General features: G+C 37.3%; 1 protein-coding gene and 1 pseudogene across 1 annotated transcript; one reads left to right on the top strand and one right to left on the bottom strand.

Annotated features, from left to right (window-relative positions):
- The first annotated feature begins 1,129 nt into the window (after positions 1 to 1,129).
- On the top strand, positions 1,130 to 1,591 carry LOC141691281 (uncharacterized). Its single transcript, XM_074496016.1, has one exon. The coding sequence runs from the start codon at positions 1,130 to 1,132 to the stop codon at positions 1,589 to 1,591; it is 462 nt and encodes a 153-aa protein (XP_074352117.1).
- Positions 1,592 to 5,554: 3,963 nt separating this feature from the next.
- On the bottom strand, positions 5,555 to 10,931 carry LOC141691280 (cyclin-dependent kinase G-2-like; annotated as a pseudogene).
- Positions 10,932 to 20,365: the final 9,434 nt, after the last annotated feature.

The raw sequence follows: 20,365 nt of genomic DNA, 5'->3' as shown, positions 1-20,365 counted from the left end.
GCAAGAATGACAGAGTATACTCCAATGATGACTGAGGATGATGGAAGAGAAATTCCTATGAGGAAGAATTCTGCTAAGGTAGAAGTAATTCTGAAAGGAAGATGCTTATTCTATAATGAAGATTCTACACATCCAAGGGTAATCAGACTGGGAGATGGACTTGAAAGAAATCCAATTCTGCACTCAGAGCTGTCATATATCAGATTGGTGATACTGAAGATGAAGAACTGCAGCAAGTCAAAGCTCAGTTAATTGAAGTTAAAAGAAATGCAGAGACCAAGCTGGTATCATACTTTGTAAGGAATCATTATGGATTCAGGATGATTCAGTGAATTCGGTAAAAGCTGCATGTATTTTAAGTTGTATTTAGTTGTGCATATAAACTCTCATTGCATTTGTACTTAAATGTTTTTGACATCATCAAATCTATAAACTTGTAAATTTTTATAATTTACAAGTTGGGGGAGATTGTTAGATATATTTGTGATGTCATGTCTAATTTGATTTATTTAGTTTCAGAACTTACTATTAGAACTTTACTGGAAATCAGAACTTACTGAAGACAGGAAGTTATCAGAACTTAAGCCATCAGTACTTATATCAGAACTTAAGTGCGGATACACTTCAGGGATGAAAAGCGGCTGATTTACATGAGAGGATCTGGATTAAACAAAAAAAGATATGCTTGGAGAGTTATACAGTTAAAGGACTACAGTAGATAATCTCTGATTGGTGTATTTTAGGAAACAGAACATATCATATCAATTAGGAGATATCTTGTAACTGTGTAGTATTTAAACACAAATTAGGGTTTACACTGTAAGTGTTATCATTCACGAGAATATTATTCATTGTAACCCTAGCAGCTCTTAGTGATATCATACATCACTGAGAGAGTAGATTAAACCTACTGTAACAGAGTTTGATATATTGAATAAGCTTGTTTTCTGTTACATACTTGTGTTTATAATCGAAATGATTGTAGATATTATATTCAACCCCCTTCTATAGTATCATTGAGGCCTAACATAGTCAAAGTAGGCAGAGTTCTTATCTAGGCAGGGAAGGGATGATGATTTGGCTCCCGCCGGGCAGGAAGACTTGTAACGTTGATGCAGCTTTCCTGGAGATGGGTAACAAATGCTCATACGGTTTTGTTCTGAGAGATGATCAAGGTGATTTTATTGCTGGTGGTGGTGGTCGTTTGTTGGGTGCCCTTGATCCCCGGACTGCTGAAGCTCTGGCGTTTAGAGAAGCTCTGTCTTGGATTAAGAACAAAGGATGTCAAAATGTTTATATGGAACTTGATTGTCTATCTGTAGTCGAGGCAATTCGATGTAAGGCTTCAGATGAACCTTACTTCGGGACTGTAATAGAAGATTTCTTGGATTTGTTAAAGGACTTGAGGTCCTCCTTTGTCTATTTTGTTAGGAGATCAGCGAATTCAGTGGCTCATGCTATTGATAGGGCGTCTAGTTCTATGTTTGGTCATGAAGAGTGGAGTTGTGTTCCCTCTTTTCTTATCGATGTAATTGCCAAGGACTTTGAGTTCCTAATGAAAAATTTCTCTTTGGTTTTCGAAAGAAATTAACATGTACTCCTTAGTTATACACCCTTGCTCCAGTGACTCAATTATCAGTTGATCACATTAGTTGATCCACCATTTCACCCTTCTGCTTAAAAAAACAAAGACACAATTAGATATAACATGAATGTAAAGCTATCTTTTTCTATACATCACATGTGTTAAACATCATGGATATAGGAAATTTAGGACTACCTTAAAAAATTCCAACTTTTAGGGATATATTTGCAGCTACATAAGCAATATCCAACAGTTCTTGCCCAACGGTGGCAACAAGATCGCTCTACATTGACAACACAACTCTTACTGCAAAAAGGACACTATTATATTCCGACGTACATAGAAGATCAAAGGCAAACGTAATAATACTCTTAATAAAAATATCCCAACTCTCATCTACAGTAGTTAGGTCACGTTTTGAAATAGTCTCTTCGTTACTTATTTTTCGTATACTCATCTAAGTTAGTTATTTTGTTCAGTTTGAAAGATGTTTGTTATGTCATAGATTAATGAGATTTATAGTTTTGTTATGTTGGAAGTGGATAAGCGGAGCAGGAGGGAGGGAGGGAGGGAGCGAGAGAGAGAGAGAGAGAGAGAGAGAGAGAGAGAGAGAGAGAGATGTTGAAATAATCTTAAATTTAGGTGTTACTAATTATTTGTTTTATTATTTGTTTTAGTTGATTGTTTGAATAAGTCAGATGTATTCAACGTGGTTGTATGCAACTGAATAGGTCGTGAGGAGTTGAGTATTTTTAGGAAAGTAGTGGTGTCATACCAGGTGATGCTCCTGGTTTGTCGCAGCAGTAGGAGTTTAAATTTTGCGTTGTACTCAGTCTTTAGCAATCCTTGGGTTTATGGGTTTTTTAATTTAGTAATATCAGTTAAGTTCCAGTACATCTCTATTTTCTCTCAGTTTATATTCATTCGATCGATCATATATTACATCATATGATATCAGAGCCTGGTTGTTTATGCCAAAATATATGTCGAGGTTAATGACTATGGAGGCATCAAAAGTCAAGGAGGGAACAGTGAGTCTAAACTATCCGATGTTGTCAAAATCCAACTACACGGCGTGGTCAATGAAGATGCAGGTCTTCATGGAAGCTCAGGGAGTTTGGGAGGCTGTGGAGCCTAGTGACCCGAAGGTGAACGTTGAAACACGGATGGATAAAATGGCGCTGGCAGCAATTTATCAAGGCATTCCAGAGGAGTTTATGTTAACTCTGGCTGGTAAGAAAACGGCTAAGGTGGCGTGGGAAGCAATAAAGACTATGTCTATGGGGGCAGTAAGAGTTCAAGAGGCAAAGGTGCAGACACTCAGGTCTGAGTTTGAGGCTCTGTCCATGAAGGAGACGGAAAGTTTGGACGAGTTTTACATGAAGCTAGGTGGTATTGTGACAAACATACGCACTATGGGTGAACCGATGGAAGAGTCCTACGTGGTGAAAAAGATATTGCGTGCTGTCCCACACAAGTTTGTACAAATTGCTTCTACGATAGAACAATTTGGTAATCTTAAGACAATGACTGTCGAAGAGCTAATCGGGAGGCTAAAAGCTCATGAAGAGAGGGTTCGTGGGCATGTTGAAGACAATGGGAATCAGTTGCTTCTAACTCAGAAATGGAAGGCAAGAGGCCGTGAAGGATCATACGGAAAAAATGATGGACGTGACAAGAGCAAAATAAAGTGTTATAACTGCAACATCTTTGGACACTATGCTGCAGAATGTTATAAATATCGACGAGACAAAGAACAGAAACAAGAAGTGAACCTTGCAGTTATGGATGATGATGAACCAGCATTGTTATAAGTTGCCAGATGGGCAAGTTTGTAGTGCCAGACGGGCAAACAAGTATAGTGCCAAACGGGCAATGAAGTGTTTTGTCAGACGGGCAAACAAAAGGCCAGACGGGCCAACCAGACGGGTTAAGTTGAAAGCCAGACGGGCGGATCACAAATTTAAGATTAAGGGGTTGATTATTGGAATAATCTTAAATTTAGGTGTTACTAATTATTTGTTTTATTATTTGTTTTGTTTTAGTTGACTGTTTGAATAAGTCAGATGTATTCAACGTGGTTGTATGCAACTGAATAGGTCGTGAGGAGTTGAGTATTTTTAGGAAAGTAGTGGTGTCATACCAGGTGATGCTCCTGGTTTGTCGCAGCAGTAGAAGTTTAAATTTTGCGTTGTACTCAGTCTTTAGCAATCCTTGGGTTTATGGGTTTTTTAATTTAGTAATATCAGTTAAGTTCCAGTACATCTCTGTTTTCTCTCAGTTTATATTCATTCGATCGATCATATATTACATCAAGAGAGAGAGAGAGATAGAGAGAGAGAGACTGTCAATCATAGCTGGAGGTTTCCGGCAACAGACGGAGCTTTGCTGAACCAAGCACTATGATGGAGTCTTGTACTTGGGAAGATCAAATCAGAAGCGGATTCTTTGTATTAAGAAATTTGATGCCTGCAGTGTGTCTACCTGTGCATACAACATCATTCTGAGATTAAAAGGATGCTTTGTGTTAAAAAATTTGATGCCTTATAAAGATTTGACAAGGTCTACAGGTGGTAGCTTATTTCCAAAAGAAACAAGATCATAAACCAGGGGAACCTAACATAACAAAATTATGATGTCAGCAATGCCATTGTCTCCATATTAGGCTGTTTTGAATCCACTTCTTGGCTCATTTTCTTTACGAATGGTGATGCAGCAATCTATAACAATATAACATATGCAATTTTCAGCCAGCTTTGTTAATGCAACAAACTCTGACTTCCCAACAAATTGCTAACCGGGATTTGATTATGAAGCCTGCAACATTTGTCAAGAAAAAGAAACAGCTGGTGTGAAAAATAGAGGAGGCAGCTGCAAAATAAAAGATAAATCAAATAGAGGTCAAGCAACATTTGAAAAATAGGGATTTGATTATGAAGCCTGCAACATTTGTCAAGAAAAAGAAACAGCCGATGTGAAAAATAGAGGAGGCAGCTGCAAATTAAAAGATAAATCAAATAGAGGTCAAGCAAGAAGCTACAACAGTACAACCAAAAAAGGAAAAAAGAACTCGTTTTGGTCAAAGGTTGATGTTCTTAGAAGATAAAAGAGTGTCAGGATTTGAGAACTGATTCAGGGGACAACAGTTGTGAAACGCAGCCAAAGAACCACTGATGCTGCATGTACATAGCCGTGCCCGAGGGTGTGCTACTGGTGTCACAGGGCCCTCACATATGACAGGGCACATTTTTCCATATACAGGTGTATATATATATGTATATTAAAATAGGAAAAAGAATGTTTAGTAAAAAAATATTTTTTTAATGTTAAAAATTTGTAAATGAAAAATAATTAAATTATCATTTAAATAATTTTAAATTATTATCTTGAATAAGTCATATTAATTCTAAAAACACTAAAATAAAAATCATTTAAAAACAAAAATTACACTGTAAATCATCATTAATGCTCTAGTTTGACAAGGTAAGCTACTAATGAAAAATTTATAGTTAACTAATATAATTATATATACCTATTCTTAATTGGTGACAATAATTCAAATAATGATTTAAATTTCAGTTATATTATTCATCTAAAATATATTCATTTTTAATGTTATATTATATGAAACACGTCAATTTACTATAAAATAAATTAAATAATGGGCTGAAGAGATCTAAATTACAAATTTATATATAAATTAGTTTTTATTTGACTATTTTTTTTGTTTATCAATATTATATCTTACCTTTTTTATAAAATAATATATCATAAGTCACCTGTATAACATATCCTTTTAAGAGAAATATTTAATTTCTAAAATATATCATAACATTTTATAATTTACATGTATAACTGTTTTTAGTTAATTTTGATTATGTAATAAAATTACTTTTTGTACTTTATTTATTATTTTTTGTTTACAAACTTTAGTTTTTTATTATTTCATGTAAAAAAAATTTAAAAAAAATTAGTAGGGCATTTTTTTAGATTTTGAACAGGGCACTTACAGTTTCAGGCACGGCTCTGTGCAGGGCTCTGTGCATGTACTGCCAAACTTGAAATAAATAAATCCAGCAGACACGATTTTATATATAGCTAGCAAGAAAAGAAAATGGAATCGCAAAAGAAAATCTGGCAACCTATCCATGGAAAAATAGTTACAGGGTCTCAAGGATCATTATGACAGGCATATGGTAAGTAAATCAGATGTGGGACTGCTATATTATCCAACAAACAATGGGAAGTGCATGCCAGGCCCGAAAGAGCTCGGGGTCTTAATATGATGTCCAAAGACTCAAAATTACAGAACTGCTTCTAAATCTCAATTCTCTAGCAAGTAATCTGCGGGAACCGTAGAAGTCTGCCTTCAGAGTGATGACTTCAGAGTTCATAGCTATCAGAAACCGTGCAAGATAAAATATATTAACAAAAAAGTGGTACTCAATATGATAAAATATATTAACCATCGATGCGATACAAATTTGGTAAAGCAGAAAAAGAAGTATACGAGAATCATGTTCGACCTGCTGGAAAATTTTAGAATTTGAACTTGGTGGCATGAATGGAAGAAAGAAAGAAAAATAAATCTGGGGGTACCTATTCAAGCAGTGGTGGTATCAATATTTTTGCAAGGATAAGCATTGGTACCACGAGAGTGAAATATACGTCACCCAAAAAACCAAAATCAGCAAAGAATGTGAATGAATATTTCTCATGTGGTGACAATTGTGAATGTGTTAAGGCCACACCTGAACTTTAATGCATAGCTGGAGCACGTGAAAGCAGTGTCACAGATGCAATTTAATCTCAACGGAAAGAGCTGAACAACAGGTCAGGCTGCTATGATCTGATTGTGGAACTATAATTTCGAACTTCACACCCAGATCATGAAGGAGTGCCTGCTAAAAACACCAAGAATAATCTTCTCATAGATAAATTTTTACCACCTTCAGGCGTGGTTCTCACCTCAACATCTCATTTTGTGGGTTCTACATATAAAAACTTATAGCTTCTGACAGCCTCAGCAAATACTGTATTTGCTTATCCAAACAGACCGCCTGTCCCAAATTCTCTTTGCTGCAACTCTTTCCGTCGTTGCTCTTCAATAGGATCTGGACTCTTAAGTACTCTTCGTGTATGTCTGGAAAAAATTTAATTTGGTTGAATTGCCAAATAAATTGTAAAACAGGATAAGTGATCAGAAGAACAGTTGATCTTCATCAACCAAGTTCAAATGCCTAGAACATACCTGTCTTGAGCATGATGAGCAGGAAAAGTAGGCATGAAACCTTTGGATTTGGGAAGAGGAACTTCACGGAACCACTCATGGCTAAGAGCAGCATCAGCTGTCATTCTCTGTGCATTCAACAAAGCAAGAATCAATAGCTACAACACAATGCCAATTATAATAACCTACAACAGGGATGTGGAATTACCTTCTCTGGGTCGTTAAGAATTTGTTCAGTAGGTCAAATCCAGCATCTGAAAAAACTGGACCTGTGAAAGATGTAGCTGGGAACTTAGATTGTACCTGAAAAAAATACATCTCTTGTTAAATGGACAGATGATAAAAGTCCCTTCTAATGTCACCAGTTGAGGCTATTATATCAGACCAGAAGCACCTAAAGCTGGAAGCCTACGAAAACAGTGGCAAAGATAAGAAAGGGTAATCTTATACTTATTGCTACCAATACTGTCATCTAGAAAGAGAGATACTTAGGGTAATCTTATACTTATTGCTACCAATACTGTCATCTAGAAAGAGAGATACTTACTGATGCTTGACAAAGTTCACCTAGACTCCAGGGAGTTCAGAGAAACCAGGCCAAATAGTCTCATTTGGTGTACCAAGCATTTTAAATATCTGCAGCGATGGGGTCAAGGGATAATTAATATTGAAAATTGGACCATAAAAAGTAATGCATACCAATAATCCAGAAAGTAAGCTTTAGTTTCCAAGGGATTATTAATATTGAAAATAAAATTGAAGATTACCTTGTCAATCTTATCAAACTCTGTTTTCCCATTAAACAATGGTTCCTTCAGTAATAGCTCAGCCATCATGCAACCCAAAGACCACATGTCAATAGCAGTTGAATACTGTTTAGCTCCCAACAAAAGTTCAGGTGCCCTGTACCAAAGAATTATATTAGTCTTGTAATGAAATGTATAAATAAACTTAATAAAAAAGTTGGTATCCAAGTAGTGGTAAGTGGTAACTGTCTAACAGAAATAGTAACGAAGGAAGAAACATGTGAAAAGCAACCCCGGACATCCTCATAATGACATGTGAAAAGAACCTACTAATTTTAAAAGTGATGTGATAGCAAAATTATCCTAGTAGGGTTAAAAAAAATTTGTAGTCTTACCTGTACCGCATATCTTTAACTCACCGTGGTTATTTAGAAGCAAATTGGATGTCTATAAATCTCTGTGGAGAACCCAATTATCATGAAGATACTTCACTCCCTCGAGTAACTGAATCATAAGGCACTTGACCTCGCTCTGACTAAATGGTTGTTTCTTTGTCTCTATCAATGCCTTCAGATCATGCTCCATGTTCTCCATTACCAATAAAATGCTATCAAGACTACTCCCTACCACAACTTCTTTCACATCTACAATTGAGGGGTGATCAAAGGAAAGAAGAATATTTATTTCTTGCAGAGAAGTCAGTGGAAAACCTTCTCTCTCTTTTTCCATCTTAACCTTCTTCAATGCAACAATTTCTCCGGTTTTTTTATCTTTAGCTCTGTAAACTACCCCATATGTACCTTCATCCATCTTGTTCAGCCTCTCAAACTCGGCTACACTTCTACAACACTGAAGCATGTTCACATTTCTCTGGGAAGCAGCAGGTTCAGGCGTATTAGGGGAATCACGTTCATCCTCGGAATCTGTACATGTATGGCTAACACTAGTACCACCGTTATTGCGTTCTTCCTCCATCTTAATGTAATCATTATTGTCCAAATCCTTACCGGCATAATTATCTCTTCTCGAAGACCTACCACGTGCAACTTCATCGGAATCAGATGATCTGGCCCTGGCACCTTCAGAACCTTCTCTCTTAACTTCCCTAAACTCTGGATTAATCAACTGATTTCGCACCTTCATCTCATGTTGTGCAGATAATGGCATTTTCTTCCTTTTCTTCTGCATTCTAACATCAAAAGAGGAGACAGAAATCTCACCTTCATCAACTGAGGAATCAGGATCATTTGTGCATCTCGAGGATCTCATATTAACGATTGGTGCATAATCATCATTGCACTCAGAGGCGGATCTAGGGGGGGTCCAGAGGGGTCCCTGGCCCCCCCTAAATTTCCAAATATAAGTTGGTAGTATGCAAAATTCATCACTTGTGACTGTAGCCTGGCTGGTTGTTGCTGTTTTGGTTCTAATGAAAAACCAGGGTTCGAACCCTATCTTTCTAACTTTCCTTCCTATATGTCTCTTCTATATTTACTTCTTCTTTTTTTATGCAAGTCTGTATATAAATCATGGGGAGCAGTTGATGATGCATCATGGTGACCCCTTGATGGATACAAATCTTCTTAGAATGATTTTCTAAAATTTTTTTGGACCCCCCTTAAAAAAATTCCTGCGTCCGCCACTGATTGCACTCGATGTGCTGTTTCTGAAGTGGAAAAGAAGACACATAAACCTGAAAATCTGCTACATCAGACAATATCCACGACAGGCTCAACGAGAGGCTCTGAGTGTTGAGGCCTTGCATCCTGAACTGGAGAAATTCGCAGAGCACCTGCAGCAATAGCATTAGGTGATTTTCTATAAGACTTGGGCAGTGGAGGTGGAGGCGGAAGCCCACTAGGAGTCGAAACAGTACTACCCTTAAATACATTACTCACTTCCTCTTTATCCCACACAATTGGCGAGAACTTCCTCTTCTTACTCCTACAAGGCGAAAGATTCCCATTCTCCATCTTCACATAATCACTATTATTACCCTGTACGGAATTAATCCCTTCGTCAGACCCACTTTCACTCGATAATTCCCCAGGCTCCCGATCAACCAAACCAACTGACAATCCAGGCAACCTTCTACCACCACGACCCCTACTACAACTTACACTACTCCACGACTCACACCTCGAACAAGTGCTGCATAAAAATCCATGAAAGCAACTTGCTGCCTGCTGCATATGACAAGTCAGAAAGCAAAAATCAAAGGGGCAACAATCATAGATCAAGCAGCTCCCACAAGGAAGACTTGGAGGTTAGCACACTACCAAAAATCCTAAGCTACATCATTGCAAGGGTTCTAGTCATCTTTGAGAACTAACAATGAAATCAGTAGAACGTGTAATCAGTTTTACTACCTGGCCTTATCATGATAGATTAGCAAGAACAAAATGTCATAACAGTTTGGCTCTAAACCAATCAGATCGATGTAATACTTGCAAGCACAACCAATTCTACAAACACTGCACTACTACAGAATCGAACACTAAATTGCAACCGAGAAATTTAATCCCCAGCCTTATATACGTGTACTTAATCGCCAAATATACAAAAAAAAAAACACCAATCACAACACTTCAGATGCAATAAAACCAATCACATGACCATTCATAAACCTTGAGCAACATATAAAGCAGAACAATCGACAAATTAAACACACACATACACCAAAATATAGATGTAAACCAGTTAGATACTGAAACACAAATTGAAACAAGCATAAGCACACATACTATAGAATTAATCAACAGCACAATCAATAGATTTCAAACCAAAATATAAAAAATTAAAAAACAGCTGCAAAGAGAATATAATCCGAAACAACAAAATACGAAGATAAATCGATATGTAAATACGCAAACGAAAATCACAAAACATATTAAAAATAAAGTGTGTATATATATTCGAAACGACCGATTACAATTTCAAGTACGCATCCCTATCTATCCACCATATACACTATAGTAAAACACCACCAATCGTTCCATCACCCCCAATTATAAGATCTATAACTATATATATAAATGCGCCAGTACAATTTACTACAATTTAAACTACGGAGGAGGCTGTTGGCCATTCGCAGCTTCATCAGCTTCAGCCTTACGCGTCATTTCTTCAATCATGTCTTCAATTTCTGCAGAATTGTCTGGCTCTTTGATGACGGGAGTGATGGGCTTAGGGAGATCTTTGCTCTTCAAGGCAGGAGGGTCGGGCTTTTTGCCAAGTGGCTTTGCTTGGCCTTCTTCACCTTTTTTGGCTTTTTTGGCGGGAAGGGAGTGTGAGGTTATTAGCGGGATTCTGTTATCATCAGGAGGGGGAGGGGGGCCAGCTGACGAAGCAATCATGTTTTTTCACTGTTGTTTTCAAATTTTAAAATGCTTTGAAATTACTCAACAATTCAGTGTCCCGTTTATAGTAATTTCCACCGCCTCTCCACATCATCAATCCGGGTGATTATTATTACATTCAATATTGACCCTTGGATTAAAAATAATCTTATGGTTTTTCTGCTGATCTGTGTTTTCCCTCCTCAATCCCATTTCTCTTTACAAATTGATCTCAATAGCTAACTGTATTATATTATTCGTACTATATTCATATTATTCCCTATTTATTTTATTCTTAAGCTATAATCCTATATTATACTATACTACACACATATCTTTTCTAATATTATATAAATTTTTAAATACATATTTATTTGAAAATTTTAAATATGAAATTTATTTAATTCAAAATTTTTATATAATACGATTTGAAATACATTGTACGGGTCACTAATTTACAAATCACATTTTATTTTATTTCATATTTTTATTTAGATGTATTTAAATTTGAAAAAAAAAATTACTAACTAAAATTTATAGTATTATTATTTTTTATGTGCCTTTATGTAATATAATTATTTTTTATTTTTTAAAAAAAATTATTAGTTGAATTTAATCAGTATAATGGGTCTCGTGCTAAAATAAAATCTAAATCAAATTAAATGTGATTTGTATACTAAAAATTGAAAAATTAAGCCTTATCGTTTAAATTAAAAATAATTATATTTCGTAAATACATGTAATAATAACAATAATATCATATACTTTATGAAAGGGAATAAATAAGTCCTGATTACGTAATTAATATTGCATTAATTACACATGATTTCGGCCACCAGGCCCAATAAGAAGATGTATGACATTCAGACCAAAAAGGTTAACACATTGATCAAGTCTGATGGAACAAAGAAGGCCCAAAAGCCCTGAATATTAATTAATTTCGTAATTAATTAATAAGGAAAAAATCAGCTGTTAAGAAGAGTCCCAATAAGGACATAAATCCTAGTAGATTAGCCTACAAGGGACCTAAAAAGATAATGAATCAGTTTCCTACCACTTAGGACTCCAAATTCCATTCTAATTCAGGAACTTGCTCACCAAGTCTCCTAGATCTAGTCCAATTTAAAGATTCTCAACATCTATATAAGGTGTCTCACCCTCACCAATCAGAAATACGTTTTTTGACTTGATCCTTGGCAATCAGCAAGGTACGTAGGCATCTTGTTAAGGCGGATTGAGTCACGAAACACAAGAGCAGTCAAATCGAACCTCGAAGTTCACGTTCCTTAGTAATAGATACAGCAATTATTATACCTTAGTTTTTGATCCATAACATTTGGCTCCGTGTGTGAGAAAGCACAACAACAACCATGGCGAGAACACGGAGAACAAGCAACGTCCTTGAAGGAGGAACACCCGCAGGGACAACCAAATGATTTCTTCAATCGTGGAGGTGCCTCCACATTCAACCTATGCTGTCACTCAAAGAGGAGCCCAGATAGGGGCAACTGAACCTCAACCTCAAGGGACGATCCCCCCGGTTCCTCAAGGTACGAATCCCCAACTTCAAAAACTACATACACCTGTGAATTCTCGACCCATTGGGTATGAATATTCAACTATTGTGACCACTAACCCCCCATATGGGATGCCCCTTTATCCCGAGGTTGGAGGAAGTGGACATGCTGGACGGAGTGAAGCACGGGGGCAATCACCCCCTACATACAAGGTTTGGCTCATATCCCGGAGGATCAGGAATTTTCTGGTCCTTATACTGAGAGAGACTCCGAATCTTCGGATGATGAAGTGGCCCCGAGAAGGAGACGTGCTGGCAAAGAGCCGATGGCTGATGGTAACCAACGTCCTAGGAGCACCTGAGGGGTGAATCCCCAAGAAGTGCAGGAGAGAATTAAGGCCCATGAGGCTGAGATTCAAAGGCTGGAGCGCGACTTGGAGGCGCACCAGGTTCTCAGGCCCCCATTACCACCTAGGGGGAGAAATCCTCCTCCAATCATAGACCTGGATGGTCCGACACAAAGAAGGGTTGTAGCCCCAAGAGTTGATCCAAGCAATCTTCTTCCCCTTGGAGATCCTGATGATCCTACTCCACCATTCAATAAAGAGATAATGAATGCCCATATCTCAAGGAAGTTCAAGATGCCCACTATCAAAGCTTATGATGGCATGGGAAATCCCGCTAATCATGTCAGGACATTCTCCAATGCACTGTTGTTGCAACCCGTGAATGACGCTATTAAGTGTCAGGCCTTTCCTCAAACCCTGTCGAGTATGGCTCAAAGATGGTATAGTCGCTTGCCCCCGAACTCTATTGGGTCCTTCATAGAATTAAGTCGGACTTTTATTAAGCAATTCATCAGCGGGAGAGTGCATGAGAAAAGTTCAGCATCCCTCATGAGTATTGTGTAGGGAGCGAAGGAATCCTTGAGAGACTACCTGAATCGTTTCACGAAGGAAGCTTTAAAAGTCTCGGACCTTGATGATAAGGTAGCCATGATAGCACTGCAGCAAGGAACTAAGGATAAGTTCTTCAAGATGTCCTTGACCAAGCGCCCCCCTGAGAGCATGTTGTAGCTTCAAGATAGGGCCGGGAAGTACATCAAGGTGGAAGAGAGCATGAGGAAGACCGTATTGAGCAACGAGCCCGCTGGAGGTAAGAAGCGGAAAACTGATCTGGAGTATATCGCTAAGGACAAGTATCCTAGAACTGAGCAAAACCCTGATTCAACCCCTAAGAAGGGAGGACCTGGGCAAAAGTTCGCTGAATATGCTAAGCTGAATGCTCTTAGAAGCCAGATCTTGATGGAAATCGAGAAAGACCAAGATATTCGTTGGCCTAAACCCTTGAAGGCAGATCCTGCCAAGCTGGACAAGAGTAAATATTATAGATTTCACATGGATGTTGGTCATGACACCGATGAGTGTAGGAAACTGAAAGATGAAATAGAGTTCCTCATTCAGAAAAGGAAGATTGAACAAGTACACTAGGGAAGGAAGAGATAGGAATAACAATGGGAGAAAGAACTTTGAAGATCATAGGAGGGACCAAGACGATCAGGGGTGGAATCCCCATCCTAGAGGACCGGTGATAAATATGATCTTTGGAGGACCACGACCCCGAGGGCCTGTGATAAACACAATCTTTGGAGGACCAACTGCTGCTGGATTATCCAAGAACTCCAGGAAAGCATATGTCAGGGAGGTTATGCATGTCGTTGGAGAAGCCCCGAAGAGGGCCAGGACAGGAGTAACAGTGACTTTTGATGATTCTGACCTAGAGGGTGTGAAATTTTCTCATGACGACCCGTTGGTCATAACACCTATAATAGGAAATAGCCCGGTTAAGAGGGTCCTCGTAGATAATGGTGCTTCAGTAGATATCTTGCTCCATGACACTTTTTTAAGAATGGGTTATAATGACTCCCAATTGACCCCAACCGACATGCCGATATATGGATTTGCGGGAGTGGAGTGCCCCGTGGAAGGGATAATCAAGTTGCCAACAACCATAAGACAAGAACCAAGGAAAACAACACAGATTTTGGACTTTGTGGTGGTGAAGGCTAGTTCAACTTACAATGCTATCATGGGGAGAATAGGGATACATGCCTTCAAGGCAGTCCCTTCTTCCTACCATTCAGGTATGAAGTTTCCCACCTGGAATGGGATTGGAGAAGAGAGGGGAGATCAAAAAATGGCTAGAAGTTGTTATGTGGCCTCACTAAGGGCAGATGGAGCTGGGGGACAGGTTATGCCTATCGAAGATCTGGATATTCGAGAGAATGATGAGAAAAGAGGAAGCCAGCAGAAGACTACTTATTTTCGGAAACTACATATACTCGTTGTATTGAAAACTAGGGTGATCGATTATTTATAAAATATTTTCTGATGACACATAATTTGGTTTAGTATAATATAATTATATCTCCTCGTTCGACGTCTCCGATAATTATAGGTTGTTAGGTCACACAACACTATAGAAGGGGGTTGAATATAGTGTTTATACAATCAAATCAATTTATCAACACAAGTATGTAACAGTAAAACAAGTATATTCGATATAATAAACTTTGTTACAATAGAACAGTTGTTCTCTCTCAGTGATGAACAATATCACTAAGAGCTGCTAGGTTACATTGTATAATCTTTCTCGTGAATGATAACACATATAGTGTAAACCCTAAGCTGTGTTTATATAGTACACAGTTACAAGATATCTTCTAATTGATATGGAATATAATTCTGTCTCCTAAAATATATCAATCATATATTATCTTCTACAAGTCTTCCAGTCTTCTAACTCTTCATGCATATCTTCTATTGATTTAGTCACGATCCTTTCTTGTAAATCAACTACTTTCCTTATCTGAAGTATCCGCACTTAAGTCCTGATATAAATCCTAACGGCCTTAAGTTTTGATATAAGTTCTGACTTCAGTAAGTTCTGATTTCCAGTAAGTCTTGATATTAAGTTCTAAAACTAAACATGACAGATTAGACATGACATCTCAAATATATCTAACAATCTCCCCCAACTTGTAAATTATGAAAAATATACAAGTTAATAGATTTAATGATGTCAAAAACATTTAAGTACAAATGCAATGAGAGTTTAAATAGACAACTAACTACAACTTACAGTCCTTGTAGCTTTTACCAATCTTACTGAGTCAATCTGAATCCAAAGTGATTCTTGACAAAGTTTGATATCAGCTTTTCTTCTGCATTCCTCAGGACTTGAGCTAGTGTAGCTTTAACTTGCTTCAATTATTCACCTTGACTTCCAATCTGGTAGATTACAGTCCTAAGTGCTGAGATGTGATTTCTTTCTAAACCATCACCAAGTCTGATTACTCTTGGATGGGAAGAGTCTTCATTTTAGCACATACATTTTTCTTTCAAAATAACTTCAAGTTTAGCAGAATCCTTCTTCATTGGAATTTCACTTCCATCATCTTCAACTATATTTGGAATGAATTCTGTAACCCTTGGTCCAGAAATTCTTACTTTATCCCTTATGGTCTTTATGATGATATTTGACCATCTCCTAGTAATCTCAGACTTTATCTCCAAAAGATAATGAAAGAATTGAAGTTCTTTCAGAGATTTGTTCAACACATCTGATTCTGACATTTGATATGTTCTTCCATCTTCAAGAAATAAAATCAGATTTTCTTTGACATTATGCTTATCATGAGCATCCAGTACCACTTGAACAGATATAACCTTCTCAAGGTGTTTCTGTGTAACTTCCTCAAGAGGTTTGTCAGTCAATAAGAATGGATCTCTTGTAAGTACTTCAACTCCTGTCTTGATCTTGGCTTCTTCAGAACCTAATCCAGCTCTGTCTCTTGATTCTCTGGCTTTCAATCCAACAGCCATGAAATCAGATAGCAGCTGGCTTTTCTTAGGATCTGATAGATTAACATTCTTCCATAGGAGTTTTCTCTTATCAGTAACTGTCAATTTGTTCAAATCAACTTGACCTTTGTCAGAGGTTGATGTCTTGATGACTTGATCAGAATTTGTTTTTTTTCTGTAGCTTGATGTTCTTCATTCTGAACAACTTGAGCTATGTCAGATGTTGTCTTAGATTCTTCATTTATCTTCCTTCTTTTCAGAGTTTGAACAGTTTCATCTACTGCAGCTGTATCATCAAAAACTTGAACCAGTTTGCATACAGGTTTCATCAGGATTTGAGGAATCTTCATCTCCCGTGTCTTTGTTGGTTCATCAATCTTTCCTTTCCCTTTATCCTTGGGATCAATTTCAACTTGTGATCTTGTCTTGGGCTTTGAAGCCTCAGAGCTTTCCTTGATCGCAATACCTTTTGCCTTAGGCCTTGGAGGTTTCTTTATAATAGAAGCTTTAGTATTAAGATTTGTCTTCTCAGCTGCAAATCTAGCTTCTTCCTCCTTGAGAGTCTCTAAATCCATTCCAGGATTATGCTTGAGATATAGTCTTCTAGCAATTTCTTCATCAAGTGTCTGAATTTTAGGATCTTTGTAGTAGACAGTAGTCTGCTTTCTCTTTAGCTTCAGAGTTTGTAAAAACTTCTGAGAGTCTTTAGATCCTGACTGAATCAAGATATCAGACCTTGACATCAGACTTTTAGTATGCACAACATCAGAACTTGACTTCTTCTGTGCAGAAAATTTGCTAACATCGGAAATTACTTTCTGTGAAGATTTTCCTTGACCTTTTCCTTGACCTTGACTCTGACCTCTACTCTTATTAGAGTTTCCCTGGTCATCACCTTTATCATCCTTCTTCTTCAGTATTTGACTAGTTGAGCATTTAGACTTAATTACCTTCTCCCCCTTTTTCGCATCATCTGGTTGCAGGAGAGAGAGAAGAAGTTCTACTGAAGATTGGATTTCATTCAGCTGGGCTTGTTGAGAGGCTTGATTCTGCAGGACCTCAGTCAATTGGGCCTGTTTCTTTTCTTAAACCTTCTCAATAGCTTCAACTTTCTCATGAATAGGTCTGATAAACCTCTTTTTGTCTAGCTTGATCTCCATATCCAGCTTATCAGCTTTTTCCATAAGTTTGTCAACTTTTTCATGAGTAATAGAGTGTTGACCTTGAAGGTTTTTAGTACTTAGAGCTGTGACTTTGAGTTGGTGCTTGAAATTAGAGTTTGTCAGCAACTCATCAGCTTTTGTAATATGCTCTGTCAGAACTTTTGAGCTTGGAATGAAATCATATTCATTCCACTTCTTGGTCCACTGTTAGGTCCCAATGTGTTTGTAGAAGGGGGGTTGAATACAAACACTACCAAATAATCGAATAAAATGCGGAATAAAAAATGTGAAACAAAATTCAAGTTAAATAAAAATATTATTAAACTTGAAAGGTGTTACAACAACTGTATCGATTACAAGGAATTAATCTCAAATTAATTATCACAAATTTAGAATAAATTCGACATGAACTTTTTCTATTTTTGCAATAATTAGAATCAAATGCTAAACGCGATTTGAGATTAAGTTCTAGGGATTTTGATCCGCTAGATTGTTACACAAGAACAAGAGAATGATTTCTAGTTGATTGGATTTAACTTTGCAATCTAGAAATTGATCTTGAATTAAGCAGATAAAAAATTAAATGTTTCAGAGGCGGCTGCTTTTTCTTTCTGTTTGTTCTTGACTTCTATTTTTTTCTGGATAAAAATGAGTTGCTGCTCCTCTGCTTCTTTTTAATCAACAGCTGAATAGAATTGAACTGGCATGACAATCCTATAGCTGGCAAGACTTTCGGTAGGACAATGGATTGAACTAGCAAGACAATCTGATTGAACTAGCAAGACAATCAGAATGAACTAGCAAGACAATCAGAATGAACTAGCAAGACAATCCTCCTCCTAGTGTAACTTTCGGTGAGACTATTGAAAATGGCCTAGCATGACAATCGGTATGACAATCCAGATTGTCATGCTAGTTCATTTTCAATTGTCTTGTTGATTTAATGCAGATTTTAATCCAATTTAAATTCTGAAAATTCCTAAAATTAATTCAGAATTAATTAATCAATTAATTCAATTAATAAATAAATTATTCTTCGCAGATATAATTTATTTTCTTAATTAAATTAGATGACTTAATTAATTAATAGAGAATTAATTCTAGTCTTCAACAGCACCCATCCTTCTGCAGATCTTCTGAAAATCACTGAAAATTATGAATCAATTCCACCACTTCAATGTTGACACTCGATGTACTGTCTGGTTCATGAGTGACTAACTTCCGTGACGTTTCTTCATGTCTTGACTTTGACACTTTGATTTTCTTCAGATTAAATCCTTGTAATTAATGATACTCTGACGAGATCTCTGTCACTTGATTAAATCCACGATCTTGATTTATATCACTGAGGCATGATCAACTTCTTGAACTTCTTCCAGTGAATTAACTCCTCAAGTCTGTAGATGAAACTTGTTTCTGAATCCTTTGACAGATATTACTTTGCGAGATCTCTCTGACGGTCGATCCACTATTTACTTATTACATTCTTATTTGAGTTGAGTTGAATCATCGAATATACAAATAGGCTATGACATATGACTTACAATCTCCCCCTATTTGTTTGTTAGACAATAACACACAAATACCTAGAGGATAACTCAACTAACAAATAAGAAAAAGATATAAACATACATGCAAAGTAAATAGTAGAAAAGTTCTGGACTAGATTTAACATTTTCCAGATTCCAAGTAGATGTTCCTCTAGACTGAACATATCTTCAAGTAGTTCCATCTTCATTTGTACAACCACATTTCCTGTTGAGAAGCCCATATCTCTTGCTTCTCCCCCTATGAGAATCAACTGATTAAAGAAGATCACCTTCGTTTTACCACCTCTCCCGTACAATAGGATCCGCAGATAAAAACCAATGGTACTCCCCTAACAGCTTCTTCCCTTACTAGGAAATCACCTTGTGTTTACCACCTCTCCCGTACAATAGGATCCGTAGTTACAAACAACAATGGTGTGGTGTAGTGTATATATGATCTTTTTCTTCCTCCCTGCTATTTCTCCCCCTTAGTTGAGGAATCCTCCAAACTATTACTTAAGCTTTTATCTCCCCCTTAAAGAAGGAATGTATGCCGTCGTCTGAAGGAGTTCTCATATTTCACTTGGTTGGAAAAGAAATAACAAGAAGTTTCTCTTTCTTCCTCATTGTGAGTGTGTGATTCTGTTTAGTGTACCTCACATGTGTTTCACTCTTCTCTCCACTCGTGTTTACACTCATTCTCACAAGTGTATCACTCTTCTCTCATAGCTCCATAATCCAGCTGTACCTGCAAGGAAAATCACCTTAGCCATCCTTAAGGAGGTCACAGGTGGTGCAATGGGAGTTCGCAAATCCCCATCCTTGTTAAACTCGTCAGATGAATCTGAGTCATAATCTACAAGTTGCTAGTTTCCCTTTTAGGGTTCCAGATTTGAATTCTGGGAAGGTAAAAACAATGATCCAACGATTTTAGCATAAAGATCAAAGTTCCCTTCTAATGTCTGTGAAGACACTTCCTTGTGACTCATCAGGTAATATCTGAATCATTGTCAACAAGTTGCCGATCTGCACCTATGTCAGATCCACTATCCGCAGATGCATCCAGGGGATTTAAGCCTGGGGAGGTAGACACTGACCACTGACATATGGCTTTTGGATCAGTATCCTCTCCTAACACCTGTAAAGGCAATTGGTCCACTAACGAACCTTGAACAATCGAATCTGACCTTAAAATGGTCGAAACTCTTGTTTTCGTCAACTCATCCTTTGTGTGTGTAACCTCTCCTTGTGCATCAAGAATTGATTATGTTTGAAGTGGTGACACTACATCGGATACCTTGGCCGACAGGCAAAATTCAATAGACGCACCCTGTTGAGAGAATGAATCTAGTAACTGTTTTTGTGCCTTTTCAGCCATTACATCTTTTTGAGAAG

Source organism: Apium graveolens, chromosome 10, assembly GCF_009905375.1.
Source record: "Apium graveolens cultivar Ventura chromosome 10, ASM990537v1, whole genome shotgun sequence".
In the NCBI taxonomy this organism is placed as follows: Eukaryota; Viridiplantae; Streptophyta; class Magnoliopsida; order Apiales; family Apiaceae; genus Apium; species Apium graveolens.
This window is presented reverse-complemented; position numbering and strand designations above follow the sequence as displayed.